The sequence below is a fragment of the Sander vitreus genome, chromosome 15 (genome assembly GCF_031162955.1).
Source record: "Sander vitreus isolate 19-12246 chromosome 15, sanVit1, whole genome shotgun sequence".
NCBI classification, from domain to species: domain Eukaryota; kingdom Metazoa; phylum Chordata; class Actinopteri; order Perciformes; family Percidae; genus Sander; species Sander vitreus.
The window spans coordinates 10,166,696-10,187,121 of record NC_135869.1 but is presented as its reverse complement, the minus strand read 5'-3'; the positions used below and the strand labels follow the sequence as shown (position 1 = coordinate 10,187,121).

At 42.1% G+C, this 20,426-nt stretch overlaps 1 protein-coding gene across 2 annotated transcripts; it reads right to left on the bottom strand.

The window, feature by feature from the left end:
* Positions 1-3,621: 3,621 nt before the first annotated feature.
* Positions 3,622-12,587, bottom strand: ntf4 (neurotrophin 4). Of its 2 annotated transcripts, none has more exons than XM_078268726.1 (2): positions 12,123-12,587; positions 3,622-5,951 (listed from the first exon to the last, which is right to left on the bottom strand). In XM_078268726.1, the coding sequence occupies exon 2, from the start codon at positions 5,930-5,932 to the stop codon at positions 4,484-4,486; it is 1,449 nt and encodes a 482-aa protein (XP_078124852.1). In that variant the 5' UTR covers positions 5,933-5,951; positions 12,123-12,587; the 3' UTR covers positions 3,622-4,483. The 2 variants fall into 2 exon arrangements, with proteins under 2 accessions (XP_078124852.1, XP_078124853.1); XM_078268727.1 differs by having other exon boundaries at positions 12,351-12,587.
* Positions 12,588-20,426: the final 7,839 nt, after the last annotated feature.

The window sequence follows — 20,426 nt, the reverse complement described above, 5'->3', positions numbered from 1 at the left end:
CAGAGTCTGCACACAGTCAGCAGAGTTGGCAATATCAGGGCTCATTTCCCTACCTACAGAGGAAACCACTACTCGCTGCCATTTATTCTCTTACAGTTTGAAAACAACTAAACGTGTCGCCTTATAACTTCTGCTTGACAACAGGTGTTTTTAATGAGAGCCGGGGCAGAAGTTAACCTCACCGTAAAGTTTAGATTTGAAACACAAGAGGAATGACTGGAAGGCTGTTAAATTGTAAAGTGATTGTGGATAATGGCCAGGTTATAACAAACCGGTTATAATAGACAACACCGGTGTTCTCCTTTGTGCTCATGGTGTCCGGTGTCAGCCATCATGGCTCTATTGTCTGCTTCTGTGGTCCCATCAGGGGTGTCTTTAGTGTCCCCGGTTGGTTGGAGTGGTGTAGTAAAACAGATCCGAGTTCCGACCACTGTTTGGCTCCGAGCAGATCAGAGGGACCCTCCTCAGGCTTTGTCTATTGGCACCTTGAAAGCCGATAGGCTGGGTAATCTCTTTTGGAGGGACCCTATTATAGAGATCAAAGGCCCAGAGGTGGATGGGACAGGGTGAGCGAGGCCATAGAGGCATTGTGTTCAGGATGTCCATGGCAGGAAATCCATAAAGGTAGTGTTGGTACCACTTTCTCAAACGTTTATAACTTTTAAAGCGGCACTCTGCTGTCTGTTTTTTTCACATGAAGTTCAGTTTGCTTGTTTACATGAGAAGAACTACTCGGCCTGTAAAAACCGTTGTATAGTGTCTTCTCTGGTGCTGGATGAGCTTTCTAAAAATAAACTACTGAGTTGCATTATGGGAAATGTAGGATTCAGCGGGGGGGTTTGCGCTTCATTATTCTGGGAACTAAAAAGTCAGGATATCTCCATTTATAAGTTAGTAAAAAAAAAGAGCTGCTAATAAAGACAAGTTTTGGGTTGCCACGTTGTGAAAAATCCATTTAGATGGTGTCAAATTTGTGTCCACTAATGGACAGCTTTAACACATACGTTACCTCCTGGAAGAAAGGTTTTCATTATCCACTTATCAACATCATTAATAACTGCAGCATTTGGTAGATAAGTACGAGGAACTTCATTTAAAAAAAAGTCAAATGTTTTCTGTCTTAATAATGAGCCATTAGAGCTGTTGTCCAAAATGCAGTTATAAAGGCTTTTTCTACTACAGAAACTGTGTGGAGTTTAAAAAGTTATTGTTAATAAATGGATTAAAGAGCTAGCTAAAAAGATAAGGCAACAGTCAAATGGATTTTTCACAACATTGCAACCCAAAGGTTATTTTTAATAAAACAGTATCTTATTACTGGCCGATAAATACATACAACATGAAATGAGTTCATAACGTAGGGGATAGTAAAGTATGTCCTATTAGAAAGTGGTACCAAAGTGTTATATATGTATATACTTAGGAAGGCATGACATTATCGTCAGACTTGGAACTCCTCACCAACCGTCTACGATGTGACGTGTACAGTAATCATCAGCTCAGGATCTTGGGTAATCCTGATGATGGGAGACGGGGCGGAGAGACAAAACAGCGACTCACAGGTAGGAGAGAAAAAACTGAAAGGATGGACAGAAGCCGGTCATTTTACTGCACAGACAAGCCATAACAGAAATCAAGAGCTCTCTGGGGGGAGGGGTGAGATCAGAGAGAGGCAGGGAGAGAGGGTGAGCCCGAGGAAGTCCAGGAAACAAAACCTTTAGCCTCTGTGTTTACGATGCATGTCAAACAAACGACAATGACCTACAAACATTTTTTTGGTGGTGAAGATGATATGAGGTGTCTTTAAAAAAAAATATATATATATATATGTATGATAAACCTACAGGGGTTGGGGGCCTGGGGATCAATTTGTAAAATGTGTGTATTTTTTTCAGTTGTATTTTTTATTTTTTACGATATCTATTTATTTTCTTTAGGTATGTATTGGATAAATGTATGTACGTGTTTTGTTCCTTCTTGACTTCTTTTGAACTAGTTTTAAAGTAAATATGAAACATTGAAAATGGTCATTGAAATACACTACTGTATGTGTACATTTTGAGAACAAATTGTGCAATGATTTAACAGATTTCCATGATTTAAAGTGATAGTAATACAAATTGAAAATATCATCTGGAAAATAAACAACAATGATGACGATGATGATGACAATGGTGATGTTAAATAAGAACAAAAAAATAAAGAGATCCAGGTGGATCTGCTGATCATCGCAAACTTTCTTCTTTATTTTCTTTTCCCCCTTGATTTGTTCTATTCTTTCCCTTCTGCAGAGTCACATGTGTGCAGAGGTAAGTGTAACTAAGTACATTTACTCAAGTACTGTTCCTAATTACAATTTAAAGATACTTGTACTTGAATATTTTAGGCGTCTTTATACTTCTACTGCACCTAATTTATGAGGCAAATATTGTTCTTTATGCTCCACTTTATTTGATAGCTATAGCCACAAATTACTTTGCAAAGTAAGATTTTGAAGACAAAATATGCAGGACTTTTACTTGTAATGGAGTCTTTTTAAGGTGAGACATCGTTTTTTCATGCACTGGTCAATTTTGAAATTCCAGGCTATTTCGCTTCCATAACATGTTTTTTTTCAGACTAGAAAACTACAGAAGAACTGAAGAACTAAAGAAAACATCCAAAATACATATTTGGGTGTTTATTTTACTACACTGTCTATTGTATCTGTAGATTCCTCTTAAATTCACCAAAAGTTAGCGTTACATAATGCCTCATTTGCATATTTAAACATACATTTTCAGAAAAGTTAATACAATACAATTAAAACAATTGTCTTAATGTAAGTAATCAACTAGGGAAGTTTCATGGTGATATGTATAATATATAATACATATTGTTAAAGGCTGTTTGTTTTTCCTCATACTCTGAGCCAGTATGTAACACTTACATACACCAAACTTTCCACTTTCATTCCTATCTATATTCTGAAGGTTTTTACAGAGGAGGTTGTTCATATATCATTCATAGCCTGATTTATAGAACATTGTATTCCTAAAAGTATGGCGTAAATTGATCTTTTTATGTCTGTTTTTCAGATTCATGAAATGATACAAGAGATATCCAAAATCCCCTCTGTAAAAACCTTTGACTCTAATATGTCAACCAGATTAAACAAGAATTTTGAACCTGGCTTTATCCAATGTTCAGATTTCTGTTCTGGAGATGTATGCAAATTAGCACATATTTAAAAAGAATGCATCATTTGCATATTTAAACTTAAAAAAATTTAATTTCAAAAAAATTTAATCCAAAAAAATATTCTCTTAAGTAAGTAATCAACAGGGGAAGTTTCATGGTGATCTCTACGAGTTAAAATATTTACCCTGTTCACCTGTAGGGTCTCCCCTTAAATTATGGTATTGTTACTTATGTGAAAGTAACAAATACTTCTAACGTTGACTGTGTTTTATGAAGCTCTATTTTGAGGAAACTGAATCTAATCAGCAGATTGCAGCAGTAAAAAAATCGAAAATGTACTACTTATACTACTGATAACTTATCTTTTCCAAAATAAATCCCAGAGTGCTTTGAGAATTCAATTCTGCATGTTTACATCAGTTACGTTCTGTGGAAAAGAAATAGCTGAGTACAAAGATCCTTTATTACCACGTTTTGGCAGGCCAACTGAACAAACCAGGAGATGGTAACATTAGCTTGTTTAGGTGTCATATAATTCACATTCATGAACCACATTGAACAAGTTCCACACTCTGTGATGTTTCCTGTCACATCATCAGCCTGAGTGAAACCATGCTAAAGTGTGCCCATGTTGTAGTTTTGGTATCCAACACTAAACGCACTGTCACATTCATGGTAATAATCCATATGGGAACAGTGTGGAGCAGTAAAACGGAGCCTCAGTAGGTGGCGCTCCTTCCTCTTAAAAAAAAGAGCGGCCCAGAGGCTGGAATTATCATCAGACACTGGAGAGACCTAACACTCCATGAAAACGTCTTCTATAAATACACACAGATATACATAGCTTCATACAAGAAAGGTATACTGGTGTCATATTGTACACATATATAAAGGAATATATTAATATCAAAGACATACACATGCTTACATACTAATCAAAAATAACTTAGATTATGAAAGATAAACCATACAAAAACAGAACAGTACTTTTGAAAGTAAAATATCTATATATATATATATGACAATTTTCCCTAAGATCTAGTATTGAGGTCTTCTTGTTTTTTTCAAAAGTCATTTGAAATTGTGGTGGAGGGAGGGAGGAAGAAAGGGAGGGATGGAAGAGAGAGAAATAACCAAATCCATCATGTTTAAGGAAGTGCACACAGAAGAATGTCACAGCTGCTCTGCTCTGTGTCACTTTCTACTTCTTGCCATCTCTCTTCTCTCTATCTCCCCCCTCCTCTCTCTCTCTCTCTCTCTCTCTCTCTCTCTCTCTCTCTCTCTCTCTCTCTCTCTCTCTCTCTCAGCCTCTCCCCTTCCTCGTCAAGACCTCCCTCCCCAGCGCCTGGTTGACTCTGGACAGCAGCACGCACACGCAGGACGAGTCGATGCGGATCCACCTCCATCCGGTTCTGTTGTTAACGTCTTTGGTGAGCGCTCGGACGTACGACTGCTTGGCTTTGCACTCGCTCAACCACTGTTTTGTATCCACGCCAAAGCAGCCGGCACCGGCTACGCCTGTCCCGACAGATTTCGGAGGCGCGCCGGCCCTCGGCGTGCCAGCCCTCGGCGCACCGGCCCTCGGCCTGCCGGCGTTGCTGAGCTGCTCGGCCTCGCGACAGCGAGTCTCATAGAAGTACTGTTTGAGCGGTCCCGTCTGGGTCTGGATCTCCTGCAAGATGGTGACCTTCTGACCGTGGGAGTCGATGGCGGTCTTCTTGTCGGTAACCCAAACACTTTCCGCCTCGCACACCGACTTCTCCCCTCTCCTTCTATCAATCAAGTGCGAGCGTTTATCCCTTTTAACAGGATGGGCGACCTCAGCCCAGCTCAGAGTGGTGCTCCTGTCGATGGCCCGGTCCCCGTGACCCTCGATGTGTCCGTCCACGTCGTCCTGATCCTCCCTGTCCCTGTCCTCCTCCAGCAGGCCGCTCTCCAACATGAGCAGGAGAGGCGGGTGTTCTGGAGGCGACGGCGAGGGAGAGAACAGGACTCGCGGATGCGCGTCCAGAAACATCTCGTCTCCTTCTAAGATAGTGTCCAGCCCGGTCTCCAGACCCAGCCCTGCCTCCAGGTCCAAGCTCACAGCCCCCGGTGTCCACGTGCTTCCTGTCCCGACTGTAGGCGCATCTCTCAGCTTCTCCGAGGGAACAGTTGGTTCTGGTCCTCTATGACCCCTTAGATTAGCAGTAGGACTGACGGCAATAAGGGTTTCCGCTGTAGGAACCTGCAACAGTCTTTCTGTGGAGTCCTGATTATTGTCCTTCTTGGAAAAGTCCACAAAACTGGAGTAATCTCGCCTGCTGCTGCTGTCAGCTTTGTAGTCCTTTGGTAGAGAATTATCCTGGGAAATATCCTCGGTCCTGAGCGTTCCTCCTTCCGTGGGAGCATCCACACTGACGCTGCTTTTGTCATCGCTGCCTGAGTTGCTATTTGATTGGTAGGTTCCTTGATTCTCCACTTTGAACGTGGAAGTCTCTTCATCTGCGGAGGATTTCACATAATCCCTATGGTACTGGAGGGGTTGTCGGTTGCTGTGTTGGCTAAGAGCAGCAGCCATGTTGTAGTCCGTTTGTGAGGCATTTCCGTGGAAGTTGTAGTCCACAGGGGGAGCTGCGAGGCGAGCAGCCGGGTGCTCTCTGCGGTCGTCAAAGCCCGGCTCTGTCGTCGCGGCAGCAATCCTGGACACGGGGTTGTGAGGGAAGGGCAGGGCCGAGGCAATCACCATGGCAACCAGGGGAAGCCAGTGCATCACTCCCAAGACGTATCAGCTGGTAGATGAAACAGAGGTAATAGATGGGAGAGACCGAGAGAACAGAGAGACAATGTTATTTTATACAATGCAAATTGTGGCTTATGCAGTTAACCTAAGAACCTCAATTAAGATGTAAAATGAGAGGTTTTACTAGTGGCCCGCAGCTTTATGATCCTGGTGCTTTAACCGCTGAGGTATGGCTTTAAAAACTTGGCAGAACTCGTGGAAAAATAGGATGAAGTGCAACAAGATCGACCTTTTCATGTGGGAAGATGGAGTTCAGCTACGGACGCTGTAGAGTCGGAGGGGCTGCCCTTCATATAGAGACACTGACAACCCGGTATGTATGCAAGTCAGAAACTTTACAGCCAGAGGAAATAGATTCAAAAGACATCTGCAACCAGAGAAAACAAGCCTCCCCTTTCAGCTTTTAAGGGCATGACTTTTTCCTCTCTTTTTTTTTTTTTGTTTGGTTGTTAAAGCTTTTTTTCTAGGATCCAAGAATCTGGGAATCTGTTCAACAAACATATGGTTTACCTCAGGTCTACTTGCAAAAACAGACAAATTAGAAGAAAAGCATCCCAGTACTGCTGAGGTAAACCTCAGATATTCTACCCAATCACACCTGGACTGTGGGGGGGGGTTTGTTTCCTTTGAAAAGAGGATGCCTCAACATGATACAATACAACTGCTGCTTTCAATTGAAAGATTTATGCAATCCATTGTAAACACCCTGTCTGCCATAACCTGCATTATTTTAACTTTGTGCAGCTTGTTATAACAAAAGGATTAGTAGTTGATTTGTGTAGCAAAACTATGGAACCAATACTGCAGGAATCTTTGTAATAAATCCTCTTAGGGCTGGAGTCATACAGCAGAAGGTGACCGTTAAAACAGTACGTTATTAGAAAGTGTTGAGCATGTTACTGAGATGTTATTCAAAATTTATTTTAGAGCTGCAACGTTTAGTCATTCGACAGAAAATGAATGGCTGTTAACTATTTTGATAATCGGTTAATCATTTGTAAGCAGGAACGCCAAACATTGAATACTCAAATTTTTCTTGTCTTATGTTATAATAAATTAAATATTTTGGGGTTTTGGACTGTTGGCCGGACAAAACGTGACATTTAATGACATAACTTTGGGCACTTTTCATTGTTATTTGATGTTCTCTGACCAAACAAATCATTTTTATTAATCGAGAAAATAATGAGCAAAATAATCGATAATGAAAGAAATCGGTAGTTGCAGCCCTAGTGTATTTGATTCATTAAATTAAATGATAGAACATTTGACATTTGAGTCATTCGAATAATTTAACTGAATTAATATTTGAATACAAAAATGTTAGTGACACAAAACAAATTCAAAAAGTACGCAATTAAATAAAAATGATAACATTGATGTCATCGGAGTGAATGACAATCACATTTTTGCCAGATTTGTCAAATTTGTGTTATTCATAACTTGAAGATACATTATGTTTAATGGTGACACAAAGAAAAGTCATAATAAGAACGGTTAACCAACAAAACTGTACAAAACTCAGAACAAGCACTCCCTCGTGTAAGCCAAATGTAAACACATCATGTCTGACACCATCATGAATCACAAGTCCGGTAGAGGTGATTCATTTGTATTTTAAAGTAGGGTTCACCTGTGACTTACTGGGAAAAAAAGATTCCAGTCACCCACCCATGTGGCGTGTGCAGTGGGATAGCATTCAACCAGCACGCCGAAGAGGTGAGCGTCAGTTTAGTCGTTTGTTTGAAAGCAGGGAGGAGGTCACTTGGAAAGAGTTAAAATAGGTGGAATGATCAGAATGTGAGTGATGCGGCTTTACTGGCACGGCTCCTTCACGGTTTCTTCAGGCAGCCAAGAGGAGGGGAACAAAACACGTAAAAAAAAAAAGAAGTGGGAAGGAGTGGGTGTCACCACTGTTTGTGTGTTTGTTTGCTTGTGAGGGTGACTGAACGGACGTATCAGCGGCCATCAGTGATTGTGTGTGAGCATGTGAATGAGACATGACAAAAGTAAAACCCTGTCGGTGACAGGACATGTCCTCAGCACGGCCACACCCTGCATACAATGCAGAAGCAACAAGGTTTGGTCGACGCATCACTCAAGCAGTCACCTCGGGCGCTCAAAGTGTCTGCTTGCCATGCTGACAATAAATAACATCAAAGTGTGCTGCGCTTCCTGTTTGCTATGGCTACTGATCCAGGCACTGGGCCTGCCAAAAAAAAACCAGGTGCTTAGAGTGATGAAAGCCAGTTAAACAGTAAACGGACACGGAGAGGCCAGCCAACAGCAGCTAAAGCTGGAAACAGAGTGTGCAGCAAAGGTGAACACTAGCAGGTGTATGTATCATGATTTTTAATTTCTTAACCCAGAATCCATATATTTTATTAATTTTTTTTACCAATGATTCACCTAAATATTTTCCGTTTATGCGGTACCGCCGACGGCGACTACATCACATCCGTTTCCAGCAAAACAAAGCGAAAGCAGAACATGCAGAAAATCCATGTTATGTACTTCTTTACAAATGAAATAAATGTCAGACTTACATGTGATGTGCATTTTACTTTTTGTTGAAAATAATTAGTTTTTAGAAATGTCTCATGATATATTGTCTCCGGAAGTGTATTATTCAACTTTTGTTTTTGTTCGAGAAAGAAAATGAAAATCGCAATACTCAATATAATTGAATCGCAATACTTCTGGAATCGCAATAAATGAAAATCGCAATACAAATCCAATCGGCACCCATGTATCCTGAAAGAATCGAATGGGGAGAAATGCACATCGTCCCAGCCTTAGTGAACGCAATCTCTAATAGAAGATCAATTGAAATGAGCCGCTGTGGAGAGGAGGAGGTACAGGATGAATATCCAGGAAGAATCTGTAGAATTAGTATTATGTTGCAGGAGAGCTATATGCATCTTTAGGCTTTCTTGGAGCACTCAGGCACCACACCGAAGGCAGGCGAGCACACTCTAAGTGGTTTCTTTGTAAAACAGCAGCAACAGCAGCACCTCATCACCATGCTCCATTTGCTACAATGACACGCATCATTTGCGCTCCCTGCGAGGCTAGACGAAGACCACATCGTTCTTCTGCCCTCTGGACCAGACCCAGGCACTCTGAATCCCCCCCCCAGACGAACACATAGACACACACACACACACACACACACACACACACACACACACACACACACACACACACACACACTCTCTCTAAATCAAAAATCTCACTTGGCAAATAAAACCCCACTCAACACATACACTTGTATGGTAATCCTAATCTCCGTAGCCTGAAGTTCTTCCAAAAGAGCACAGGGAGAATACCCTGAAACCACAGGACTAGGGCCTAAACAAACAGAAAGCAACCACGTCAACGAGCAAAACTCCATGAATAAACAGACTAAACTATGACATTAACTGCGAGGCCTCCGTCAGTCACAGTGGCACACTGAATTATTCAGCATTGGTTATGACTAATGAAGCGGCGGAGAAGCGGCCTGTTTCTCCTGGTTCCATGTGCCTTTATGTTTACTCAGATCCTCCGGTGTCAGTCAGAAGAAACTGTTAATACTGTAGAATTCAACAGGATATCAGGGAGGCCACCTCAGAGAACATCTTTGAGCGAATGCTTCAGACACATTTATTTCACTTTGCTTTCAACTAGTTTCCTTCACTCTGGATCACTATTTAGTATTTTAGTATTCAGAATATTTACATTAGATTCTTCTATTTATTATTTGACTATGATTATTGCTTGTTTCCGTTTACCCATGTCACAGGTTTTTCTAGTTTCTCGTCTTGCGCTACATTTTTCTATAAATGAAAGGGTATTTAATAAATATTATTACTTATTATTATTATTATTATTAGCTGCAACTAATTATCATTTCCTTGTAATTGACTAATCTACTTTTTTTGATAAATGCATTAATTGTATGGTGGAAAAAATACCATGTCCATGTCCAAGGGGATGTTTTTGTTCCATCCACTGTCCAAAACCCAAATAGATTACACCTACTATAATGTACGATGATGGAAAGCAGAAAATGATCACATTTTAGAAGCTTGAACCAGAGAAAATGTTTTTTTTTTATTTATTTTTTTGCTTTAAAATTGACCACAACGATTAATCAATTTTCAGAAAAGTTGACGATTATTTTCTGTTTATTATTAGTATGACTATTTTGTTTTATTACTAAGCCACTTTCAAAAAACATGAAACACATGAATCAAACGATGTGTTGACAGCTACTACAGACGCCTCGCTCTAAAACAGGCAGACAAACCTGAACATACGGAAAAACAATAAAGAAAAGTACATTAATTATACTGTATATATATATTTTCATAAGTGACGTGACATAATGCATGAATAGGTATCATTTTTTAAACGATTTCCATAAAACATTTGGGAGCAGTGTTTCTCTACAAAATCTGGCACCTGGCAAATTGGTCTGACTTGTGTTTTGAGTGCTACCAGTGTGAACCGCTGGGCTTAAATCCACATGAGACAGCATGAGTGAAGGCAGAGGGCAGAGAGCAGTTTAGTACAGAGGGCCTCTGGGCTGTGAGACCCTCCCCAGGAAATAGATGCCATAAAACAGCCATCACACCTGGCAGTAGCTACTGTGCTATTAGCCTGTAAACAAACCAATGCCCCCCTCATGCGTGGCTAATGTCAGACACTTCCATCTGACAGAGTTAATGCACTCTGTGTTAGTATTAGGACCAGGCCCCGTCCTAACCTAATCCTGCCTACTTTGAAGTCAACAGGGGTGGAAGATAGCTTGAGCGTGGCTGATTGGAGGACAGTTTGCACATCACATCACATCTTTCAGCAGTTTTTTGTGCAAAGTTCCTTTTGTCTAAGCTGTCTGAAAAGCATCCGAGTGTGGCCGTCAAAAACAGTGAAAACAGGAGTAGCTGCAAAACACATGCAGGTACATTCTCTCTCTCTCTCTCTCTCTCTCTCTCTCTCTCTCTCTCTCTCTCTCTGTGTGTGTCAGGGTAGAGTAAAACCGTTGGCCTTCCATGTGGTCATTTGCAATGCCTTGCTGTCCCACTGTGCAAACAGCCCATTATTCCAGGGCTGTGATTGTTTCATACCACTCTCAGCCTGCATTGATCTAGCCTCCTCTCTAACCTCAGCTCATACTGTATGAAACACCTCTATCAGTCACATCTCTCTCCCAAGCACGATCACACGCGCGCGCGCACACACACAAATTAATTAATGAATGTATCATTGAAGTGAATAATTGCCACATGCACATTGAAAGAGGTTATTTACCCAGAAAAAGATGCAAAAGAGCAGGGAGAGATGTGTGCTGACTGAGCAGAGATAACATTAAATGAGAAGTTGATCTGCAGGCGGATAAATATTTGAGAGCCTTAGTGCATTGTATTATTATGTTTTTAGATTTTGAATTGTCACCTATGTTTCCTTTACATAAATAATGATATTTTCACCATAAATTGGTGTATATATTGTCGTAAATTCCATATCATTTTTTTATTATTAAATACTGGTTATTTGTAATTGATTAGACTGACTTTTGTGTTTATGGTCAAGTATGCTTAAGATTATGTTATGTTATGTTATTGTGTATTATGTTAAAAGATCAGCTCCTGATGTTTTGGCAATATCAAAGACATGAGCATCGTGTTTGTTTTATATTAGACTACAACCTGGGTGATCTACCTGCGGGCTGGGATTGGGACTCGGTAGCTGTCTCACCTCACCTGACTGACTGCCGACGAAAACTAAACAGGCTACAACTGCAGGACTGCCAAAGAAAATAACATGTTAAGTGGGATTGGGACTGTGTTCAAAATGCCTAAATGTTGTTCAAAGAGTTCATAAATGCATGAAATAAGTACACTCAAGAAATACATTTAAAAAGCAGTATGCCCGTTGTGTCTGCATTCATGGATGTAAGTAAAACAAAAAGTGAACCGATAAATAAATAATGAAATACAATGCCAAATGATAAGGTTGATAAACTAACCTTGTTAAATAACGTAGGGGTATGTAACTAGTAGTGTATCCAACTGACGGAATACATCAATAAATATGTAGGCATATGATTTCATACACACTGTAACAGACTTTACATGATGTGTTTCAGGCCTACGTGTATGATTTAAAGCCATACCGTTTAGGTGAGATCCGGACCCCGCGTCCTTCCAGCTGACACCACATTGATTATAGAGTCCTGTCGCCAGTTGCTCAACTGGTTTAAACAAATAAACTAATCAAACACCTTAGTACGGAAAACACACAACTAAACACAAACATTTCTTTCTTCTTTTAATAGTCCGTGACATCGCATGTGCCCTCCAAAAATCCGACGAGGAACAAAAAAAAAAATAAAGTTACAAACCAGAAAACTCTCCTGTCCTGGGAGCGCTTCAACTGAGGGGGGGAAGGCTTGTTAATAAGCCCAGAAAATGTCAAAAATGTAAACGTGCCACAACGTTTAGATATTCCATGAGTTGTTACTTCTCCAAGGCAGACCGGGGAAAAAGGTATCTCAGTTCAAATATGTGAACGAAGAAGTGAAGAGGTAAAGAAGTTGGCCAAATGTTCAAGACCTGAACTCCGCTTGAAACGTGTAAAGTCGGACAAACAGTTAAGCTAGCACGAGTTGGACTTATAACTTCTGGTCTTGACTTTCAAAGTAAAAAACAGCTTTGCGGTATCCGTGTTGCAATGGAACGTTCGAGTAGCGGCTATGCTTTTATTCCGAACACAAAAATAGCCACTTCCGGCGCAACTTCTTCCCCTCCGCTGCTAGCTTGATATATAGCTAACGACTCCGGTTTCTCTTGGGAAGCGCAAAGACAAATCGAAGTTTTTTTTGTTTTTTCCCTCAGGAGGTAAGTATATTGAAAAGAAACCTACAGCATTACAACGAGTAACATCTGTGAGAGCAGATGTGTTTAAAACTCGTTTCCTAAACATGTGCATAGCTACATTATGAAACAGCAATCCAATGTTTAATGAGCAGAATTTGCCAAAAAGTCACATTTCATGCTAGCTAGATTTGATACAGTCAAACATAACGTTACATCGTGCAAGTCTTCACTTCACATGTGCGTGACTGTGTGACTTCGTTTGACCCCCCCTTATTTTTTTCCCTCCCCGGCCCACAGTTCCCAAGAAAACAATTTGATGAATTACCAGCAGTGTTGTGTTGGCACGGGTCCACGCAATTCGAGTTCATTATAGGTTGGTAACAGTGCAAATTATTACAAACAAGTTGTTGTGAAGCTGGATGGCGCAAGTTGTCAAGTCTTCTCGTCTGCAAGTGCAGGGTGCAACGTGATCTCATTTGGCTCAATCAGACCTGAGGATGTAACGTTATGTTTAAATGCCAAATCCGAGTCTGTTTTCAGATTGCTTCCTGTTTGCTTGTAACGTTACCAGATCTTTTTTTCGGCTATGTGCCAGCCTCTTTGGCAGGTGAGTGTCTTGCTGAAGGGCATTTTGACAGGATAATTTGGATCTTACTGACCTCATTGGCTGTAATAAGTACTTTCATACTTCATGGACACACAGGACACTATATCCAAAATACACTGGTTTACAAAAGTAAAAAATACAGATGGCACACAAACACCGCAGATACATTTTCAGCATGGAAATAGGCCAAAGTCCTTAATTCCTAAATTCCATGCATATATTTTAACAGGGGTGGTCTTGCTGATTTTGGGGCCTCCTGAGTCCACGTCGCAGTCCAAAAAACCAAATGATTAGTTTCTGGTGCGCCTTCAAATCTGGAGATCTTTTGAAAGTTTTGCAACACACTATGTATCAACTCTTTATGCATTTTTCAACATTTTTATTTATTATACCGACAGAATTACATTATTATGCAAGCTCAGTACATATATGTGTTTTCTAGATGTAGTATTGTCCCACTTTGTAAATGTAAGTTATATATATATGTTGTCCCATATATGCGTGCACTCAGATATTTCTTATATGAAAGCTTCATGAATGGTTACGGTGAAATGCGGCAGTTAGTTGGTGTAATTACACGTTTTTTTTCTTTCTGTATATGTTGGTTGTGTGAGTGCAGGCGGCTTCGGGATTCCTGTAAAGTTGAAAGGATGGAAACAGGAGCTGGTGACTGGCTGCTCTGTCCACTCACAGGTCTTTGGGGGAAAGTCGGCGAAAGCCCAGCGGAGACACAATGGAGGTCTATGGAGGACACACAGGCCGACAGACAGTTCAGCGGGTCCTCTGAGTAGATAAGTTGTCCCCATACAAACCAGACAGGGGTTCACTGCTATTGACCCGAGAGAACAGCGCGTCCACTGAGCCTCCCCACCTTGAATGGCCCTGTTGAAAAGGAGAGCACTAAATTGGCGGATGAGCGGGGGGGGGGGGGGTGGAGGGACTCTGCCTACTCCCACCTTCCCCTCTCTCACATGCTATCTCATTCTTTCCTTTACCAAGTAGGGGTTTCCATCTCACCAAACCCCTTTCCCCTGAATGTTTAAAAAGATGAAAGGATAAGGAAAAGAATGGAAACAAAAGAGGGGAGGGTTCTGTTACAACCCTGCCCCTGAGAGACTGCTCATGAAAGAGTTAGGGGATGGGAGAGATAGGTACCGGAGAGGAGACACAGAAAGAGAAGGGGGATCATGAAAAGAGGTTTTTCAAACTCAAAGCCGCTAAAACGGGTCACTTCTGTATAGAGGGGCAGACTAAAGTGCAGTCTTCACTCAGGGACGGAGACATTTAACACTGTCAAAACCCTCTGATGGAAGGGAGTGTTGATGTACTTGCACCCATTGACTGATTGCTCGAACACACGTGATCACACACACACATACACACTCTGCCTATCTCAATTCTTTCTGTTTCTCTTAACCGTACCCACCGTACAGTAGCACTCCATTTGTTGTCTTTACCATTAACACACATACACACTGCCTGTTGTCTCCCTTGCGGTGTTCCTCCCTCACGGCATTTAGTGTCAGTCACTCAAAATCCTTGCAACCCTCCCACCATTCTCTCTATCTCCCTCTTTGCCTGAACTTGCCCTGCATGCACTTAGATATTTCCACCTCAGGGTGCATCAGTGAGAGTTGGAGTAAGAGAGAGAGAGCAAGAGAAAGTTGTTAGTTAAGTGTGGACAGGAGTGGCGGTGACACAAAGATGGTTATTGAAAGGGCTCTCTCTTTCTCTCTCTCACACACACACACACACACACACACACACACACACACACACACACACACACACACCCATTCAGACATGCAAAACTAACCACAACCATTTCACAATCGGGGATATATAGAGATTTATTTAAATTTCATTTACAAAACAAGTTTTCCTTCATACTGTAACATGTCACATTCAAATATTTCCTAAATCCCTGTGTCGACAAAAGCCTTTAACGTTAGTCGCAATATATTGCAGGGAATAACACAAAACTCTTTCTGTTTTTTGTTCGCCAACCAACATTTTTCATGACCCAAACAGATTTTCAGACTGCACAAAAAAAACGATCCTTTTTCTGAACCTGCCTTGTATGTGAGGAACTTGCAAAGCCTTTGGCAACATCACTCACTGTGTCTCATAGCCGTGATATCATTTTCACTAGAATCATTTTCTACTCATTTTCTTCTGCTCATCATCCACCTTTTTCAGTTCTGACAACCGATTCTCAGTTCCAGATGTCTTACTACCTTAGACTGCTTCGACATAATCTTTCCCACACACAGCGCCATCACACATCAACTTATTGCTTTCGCGTTGGACATCCTCCTTCATTTGAAACTCGGATCTGACTGAGCGTAATTGGAAGGTAGTTATTATGGCAATTATTGCAAATAGCAGAGCTGTCAGGGCGAGGTTAACAGTCTGTCTGTCCACGACTGAGCCACCGAGTCAGACTTCAATTACGGACCCTAAACCTCCCAGAGGTACCCAGTGTCAGTCCTTCTTCATTTCCTCTTCCATCTTTACACACTTTGATCCTCTCTCACTGATTTATTTTACATTTCAATCCTTTTCATAGTTCATCCTTCCATCGTTTACCTCACTTACTGCGCTGCACTCCCTCCTCGTCCTTTCCCCTAAATTCAAACCTCTCTAGTAGGAGCTTCACCACCATCGCTACCATTACTACACACACACACACACACACATACACACACACACGTACACACTGAGGTATAGCATATGTTTCCAATTTCAGACTTAATGCTCCTCTCTGTGCAATCTGACCCAATTAGCCGAATCCTCCTGGAAATGCCCCAGTCGGCAGCAATGGTGGTAAAGAGGTAAAGGGTCAAAGGTGAGGCCATTCACAGGGGCTTCAGACTCTGATGATTGCGTCACCTCCTGTCTGTCTGTCTGTGTGTCTGTCTGGCTCACAGTCTGTCTTGGCGTCAGCGGTTTAGCTGCTGTGCAACTTCCCCACGGACACATTTGGCACAGGTGTAGGATCGTGCAGAAAAGGCAACCCAAGCCTGAAATTAAATTTCACAGCTTCCTAAAGGTCAAAGGGGATGAGTGACAGGGTCTGGAGCCAGACCACACGTAAACATACACACATGCACACGCACGCACGCACACGCACACACACACACACACGCTCTGAAAAACAAACAACACATGCTCCTACAAGTCTTTCTTGCGTGAAACTGAAATTAGTGTATGGAATGCTCACCTTCTGGAAACAGATTTGGAGGGAGAGGGAATGTGAGAGCATCGGAGCTGAAAACCCTCATTAAGGGGAATGGAGGACTTAGTTAGGTAATTCAGTTGTATGCTTAATGAGAAACAGGTTTGAATGGGTGCAAACTGCAGACTGGCGCTGCGTTGCATTACCTGGCAGTCTGCCCCGTCCCAAGTCTGTCTGTTTAGATTTTCTGCTACGTGTGGTGTTGGTGCAGAAGCCGGGTCACTGTCAGTTTATAGAAGGGCTTCAGATGCCGCCATGCAGCCGGCGTTGAACGCACACACTCTGCTCGTCTTGTTTACACCGCCTGCCCCGCCAATCCCTCTCCTATTACAGCACCTCTCGCTCTCTCGCTCTCACTCTCTCTCTCTCTCTCTCTCTCTCTCTCTCTCTCTCTCGCTCTCTCTGCAGATCACCTCTCAATCACTCGTCCTTGCCTCCTTATCTGTCCCTCCTCAGTGTCTTCTTACAGGACTCCATCCACCTACAGCGGCTACACTTTCATTCACTTGTCACAGAGTCGTTGCAGTCTGGAACGCCCCCGCATCAGACATGCAGCCTAAATAGTGAAATATCGATTTACAGTTACGTCTTCCTTCCTCACCAACACAATCCACACAACTCCCTGTGTTTTGCACTTATCCACCCCACCGTCCTCTCTCTCCCCCTCCTCCGCATCCCCTCACCCCTCTCTTCCATAAGCCATGTTTTGTCCCTTTTCTTGCCAGAGGAAAAATGTAACACATTGTAAACTTTACTCACTGTACAACACCCCGCAGGATTGGATTTCAGAGGCAGACTTTGTGTTTGAACTGCTCTGGCAATTAGTAGAGTATAGACTTACAGTGCACCTACTGCACAATGGAGGCACCGGCCCAGTTGTACAAGCCCCTGGTCCCACCCTGCCCCTCTCCATCTGTCACTCCTGTGCGACTGTTACAGTGTGTGTGGCTCTGCATGTGCACGGAGGTATATGTTTGAATTGTTGTACGTATGTGTGCATGTACGTTTGTTAGTGTTGGTGCTGAATAATAAATCAAATTCAGTAAATGGCAACACTTCACTTTAAATCCCCCTATTGAGCATTTATAAGCAGTATTTAAACATTTAAAAACACTTATAACACACTATTATGTGGTTATAAGTAGATACAAGTTTAATTAATATATTTGTCAGCAACTATAACTCCTCCTATAAGTGCATGCTGGTGCATAAACCTATAATGAATGGCAATATCGTAAGTTGTGCCATCATAATTTTGATTGATGATTGATTTTAGGTCAGATCTGGTTTGCATATGTCTGCCATGCCAGTAAGGAAGAGGCTGTGCAGGTTTACTACCATAACAAGGAGTCTTTGCATATTAATGACATGTCAAGTCAAATTTAATTACATAGCTCAATATCACAAATTTGCACAATCTGTACAGTATACAACACCTTCTGTTCTTAGATCCTTGCTTCAGAAAAGGAAAAAAAAAACCAAAACCTTCAACAGGGATAAGTATGGAAGAAACTTCAGGAAGAGCAACTGTGGAGGGATTCCTATCCCTGGATGGACTGACAGCAATAAATGCCATGTGTACAGAATAACCAACAAAATAACATTACAGTATGGACAATCAGGGTGACAAAAATATAGATAGATTGTAAACATATATGAAAAATATGGATCTAGGAGGAAGTCGGTTCCTGAGCCACACAACCTCCTCCCCATCATGGACTCTAGGGGTGTGAATCTTCACTGGTCTCACGATTCAATTTGATTATGGTTATTCTGTCAACGATTCAAATCGATTCAATATCCCAATGCATCACGATGCGTCACCTCCTCACTATTATTATATATTACTACACATGGTTTTCATCAACAAATTCAAGCAGTCAGATCTAAATGAACTCCCCTTTTTATTGTTTCTGCTCTTAAAAAAGACACTTCCTGAATGTAGTGGAGTCTAAGCACAGCAGACAACAGACAAAAGGCAAAAACAAAAAAAAAGCAGCGTCTGGAAAATCAACAAGTTACATCAGTAGGCAATAACCGATGGTCTGTCACTGCATTGATGCAGAATCGTCTAGGTCCGCATCGCGACGCATCGATGCAATGATTCCTTTCAACACCCCTAATGGAAACCTGGAAAGAGAGGACAGACCACACAAACACACAAGAGGCCAAACTCAAGCAAAGAGTGAGAGAGAGAGGCTGAATATCCTAGAGGACAAAGATTCAGATCCAAACAATGTTCTCCTATAAGAACCTTAAGAGGTTCATTGAGACCGAGACCCAACAGGTACAAGGCCTGAAATAATGAAAGGGATCAGCAACTCACTGAAAGACGGGTTCGTATTTAAAGGCTATAACAGAGTCAGACTGTCGGAGGTCTGCAAAGTCACGTTGTTAAACAACATTGTATTTGATAGTTGAGAAGCTACACTTATAAATCAATCCTGGCCCCCTCATAAAGCCCAATCATAGGCCGACATTCTTCCTGCCACAGCACTGTGTGTCTCCGGTATGGCAAACCTGAAACTCAACTTCTTTTTTCAGTTTATTTCTAATTCTGTGTGTCACGATTCATGGAAAAAGCTCAACCTATGTATGTACAGTATGCAGCAGCTCCACCCATGGGCCTCCATGCTCTTTGAGGCCTCACTGACTGACACTGATATCTGTCAAAGGATCCCTCAGACGGAGGCTACTGTGCATGTTTCTCCACTCAGTGCAGAGTCATAGCGCCCTCTTGTGGAAGGGAGGGTAATCATGACCCCCCCCCCCCCACCACCACCACCACCACCACCGTGTCTGCTGACGGGCTGGATGTCCCAAACTCCCTCCCTGTTGAGAGGAGAGGAAAATAATTTGAGACTAGTTTTCTTATCTTTCTCCCATCCTGTCTGCGGTGATAAACACTGACAACAAACAAGGGAATCCTGTGATGGAGAGGACGTGAATTAGGAAAAAAGAAGGGAGGGAGGAGAGTGAGATGGGATGGGTTGGGGGGGGCTCAGAGCACCAAGCTGTTGTATTAATCTGCAAATTTTCTCAGATGACGCAAAGACTGTGACTTTGCCTCCCGTCCCCTCTCCCTCTTCATCTCCACATCCCTCCTCTCTTCCTTGTCTTCCCCGATGCCTCGCTCTTCTCGGATGGGAGATAACGACACACAGCAGGTAAGCCCGGTTGCCTCCTGGCTGTCATCCCCCCCCACCCTCAGCATGCTTCCATTCATTCACAGCTGACACATGCGGTGGGATGGACCATTCGTCACCTTTGACAGCAGTCATTTTGAATGAATGTTGATTTATTGGTGTTGTTTTGCAAAGTTAACATTTGATTTTTTGTTTTTAATTCTGCTGTTTGAACATGTTGGGCCTGTAATATGTTATCAGTTATCATCATCAGCGTTTCAGCACGCTGTCTGCTTTAATGAGTTTCCAAGGTGATGGAAGGCGAGAAGATGGATTTACTGTACTCAGTCCTGCTGGAGAAAGGAGCGTGAAATTGCGACGACAGATCAAAAAGGAAAATAGGGGAGAAAAGAGAGGGGGCCAGAGAGAGAGAGAGAGAAAGAAAAAGTTTATTAATAGCAGAGCTTTGCCAGGGTGAAGAGAGCAGATGTGATAGACAGTCTGTGCTTAAGGAGTTCAAACAACAGATTAATACGTACACAGATTATCGTCCGAAAGAGAGAGGGGAGGGGAGGGGAGGGAGGAGGGCGTGTGCCTGACATGTGTGGACACACACACGTAGAGTAAATCA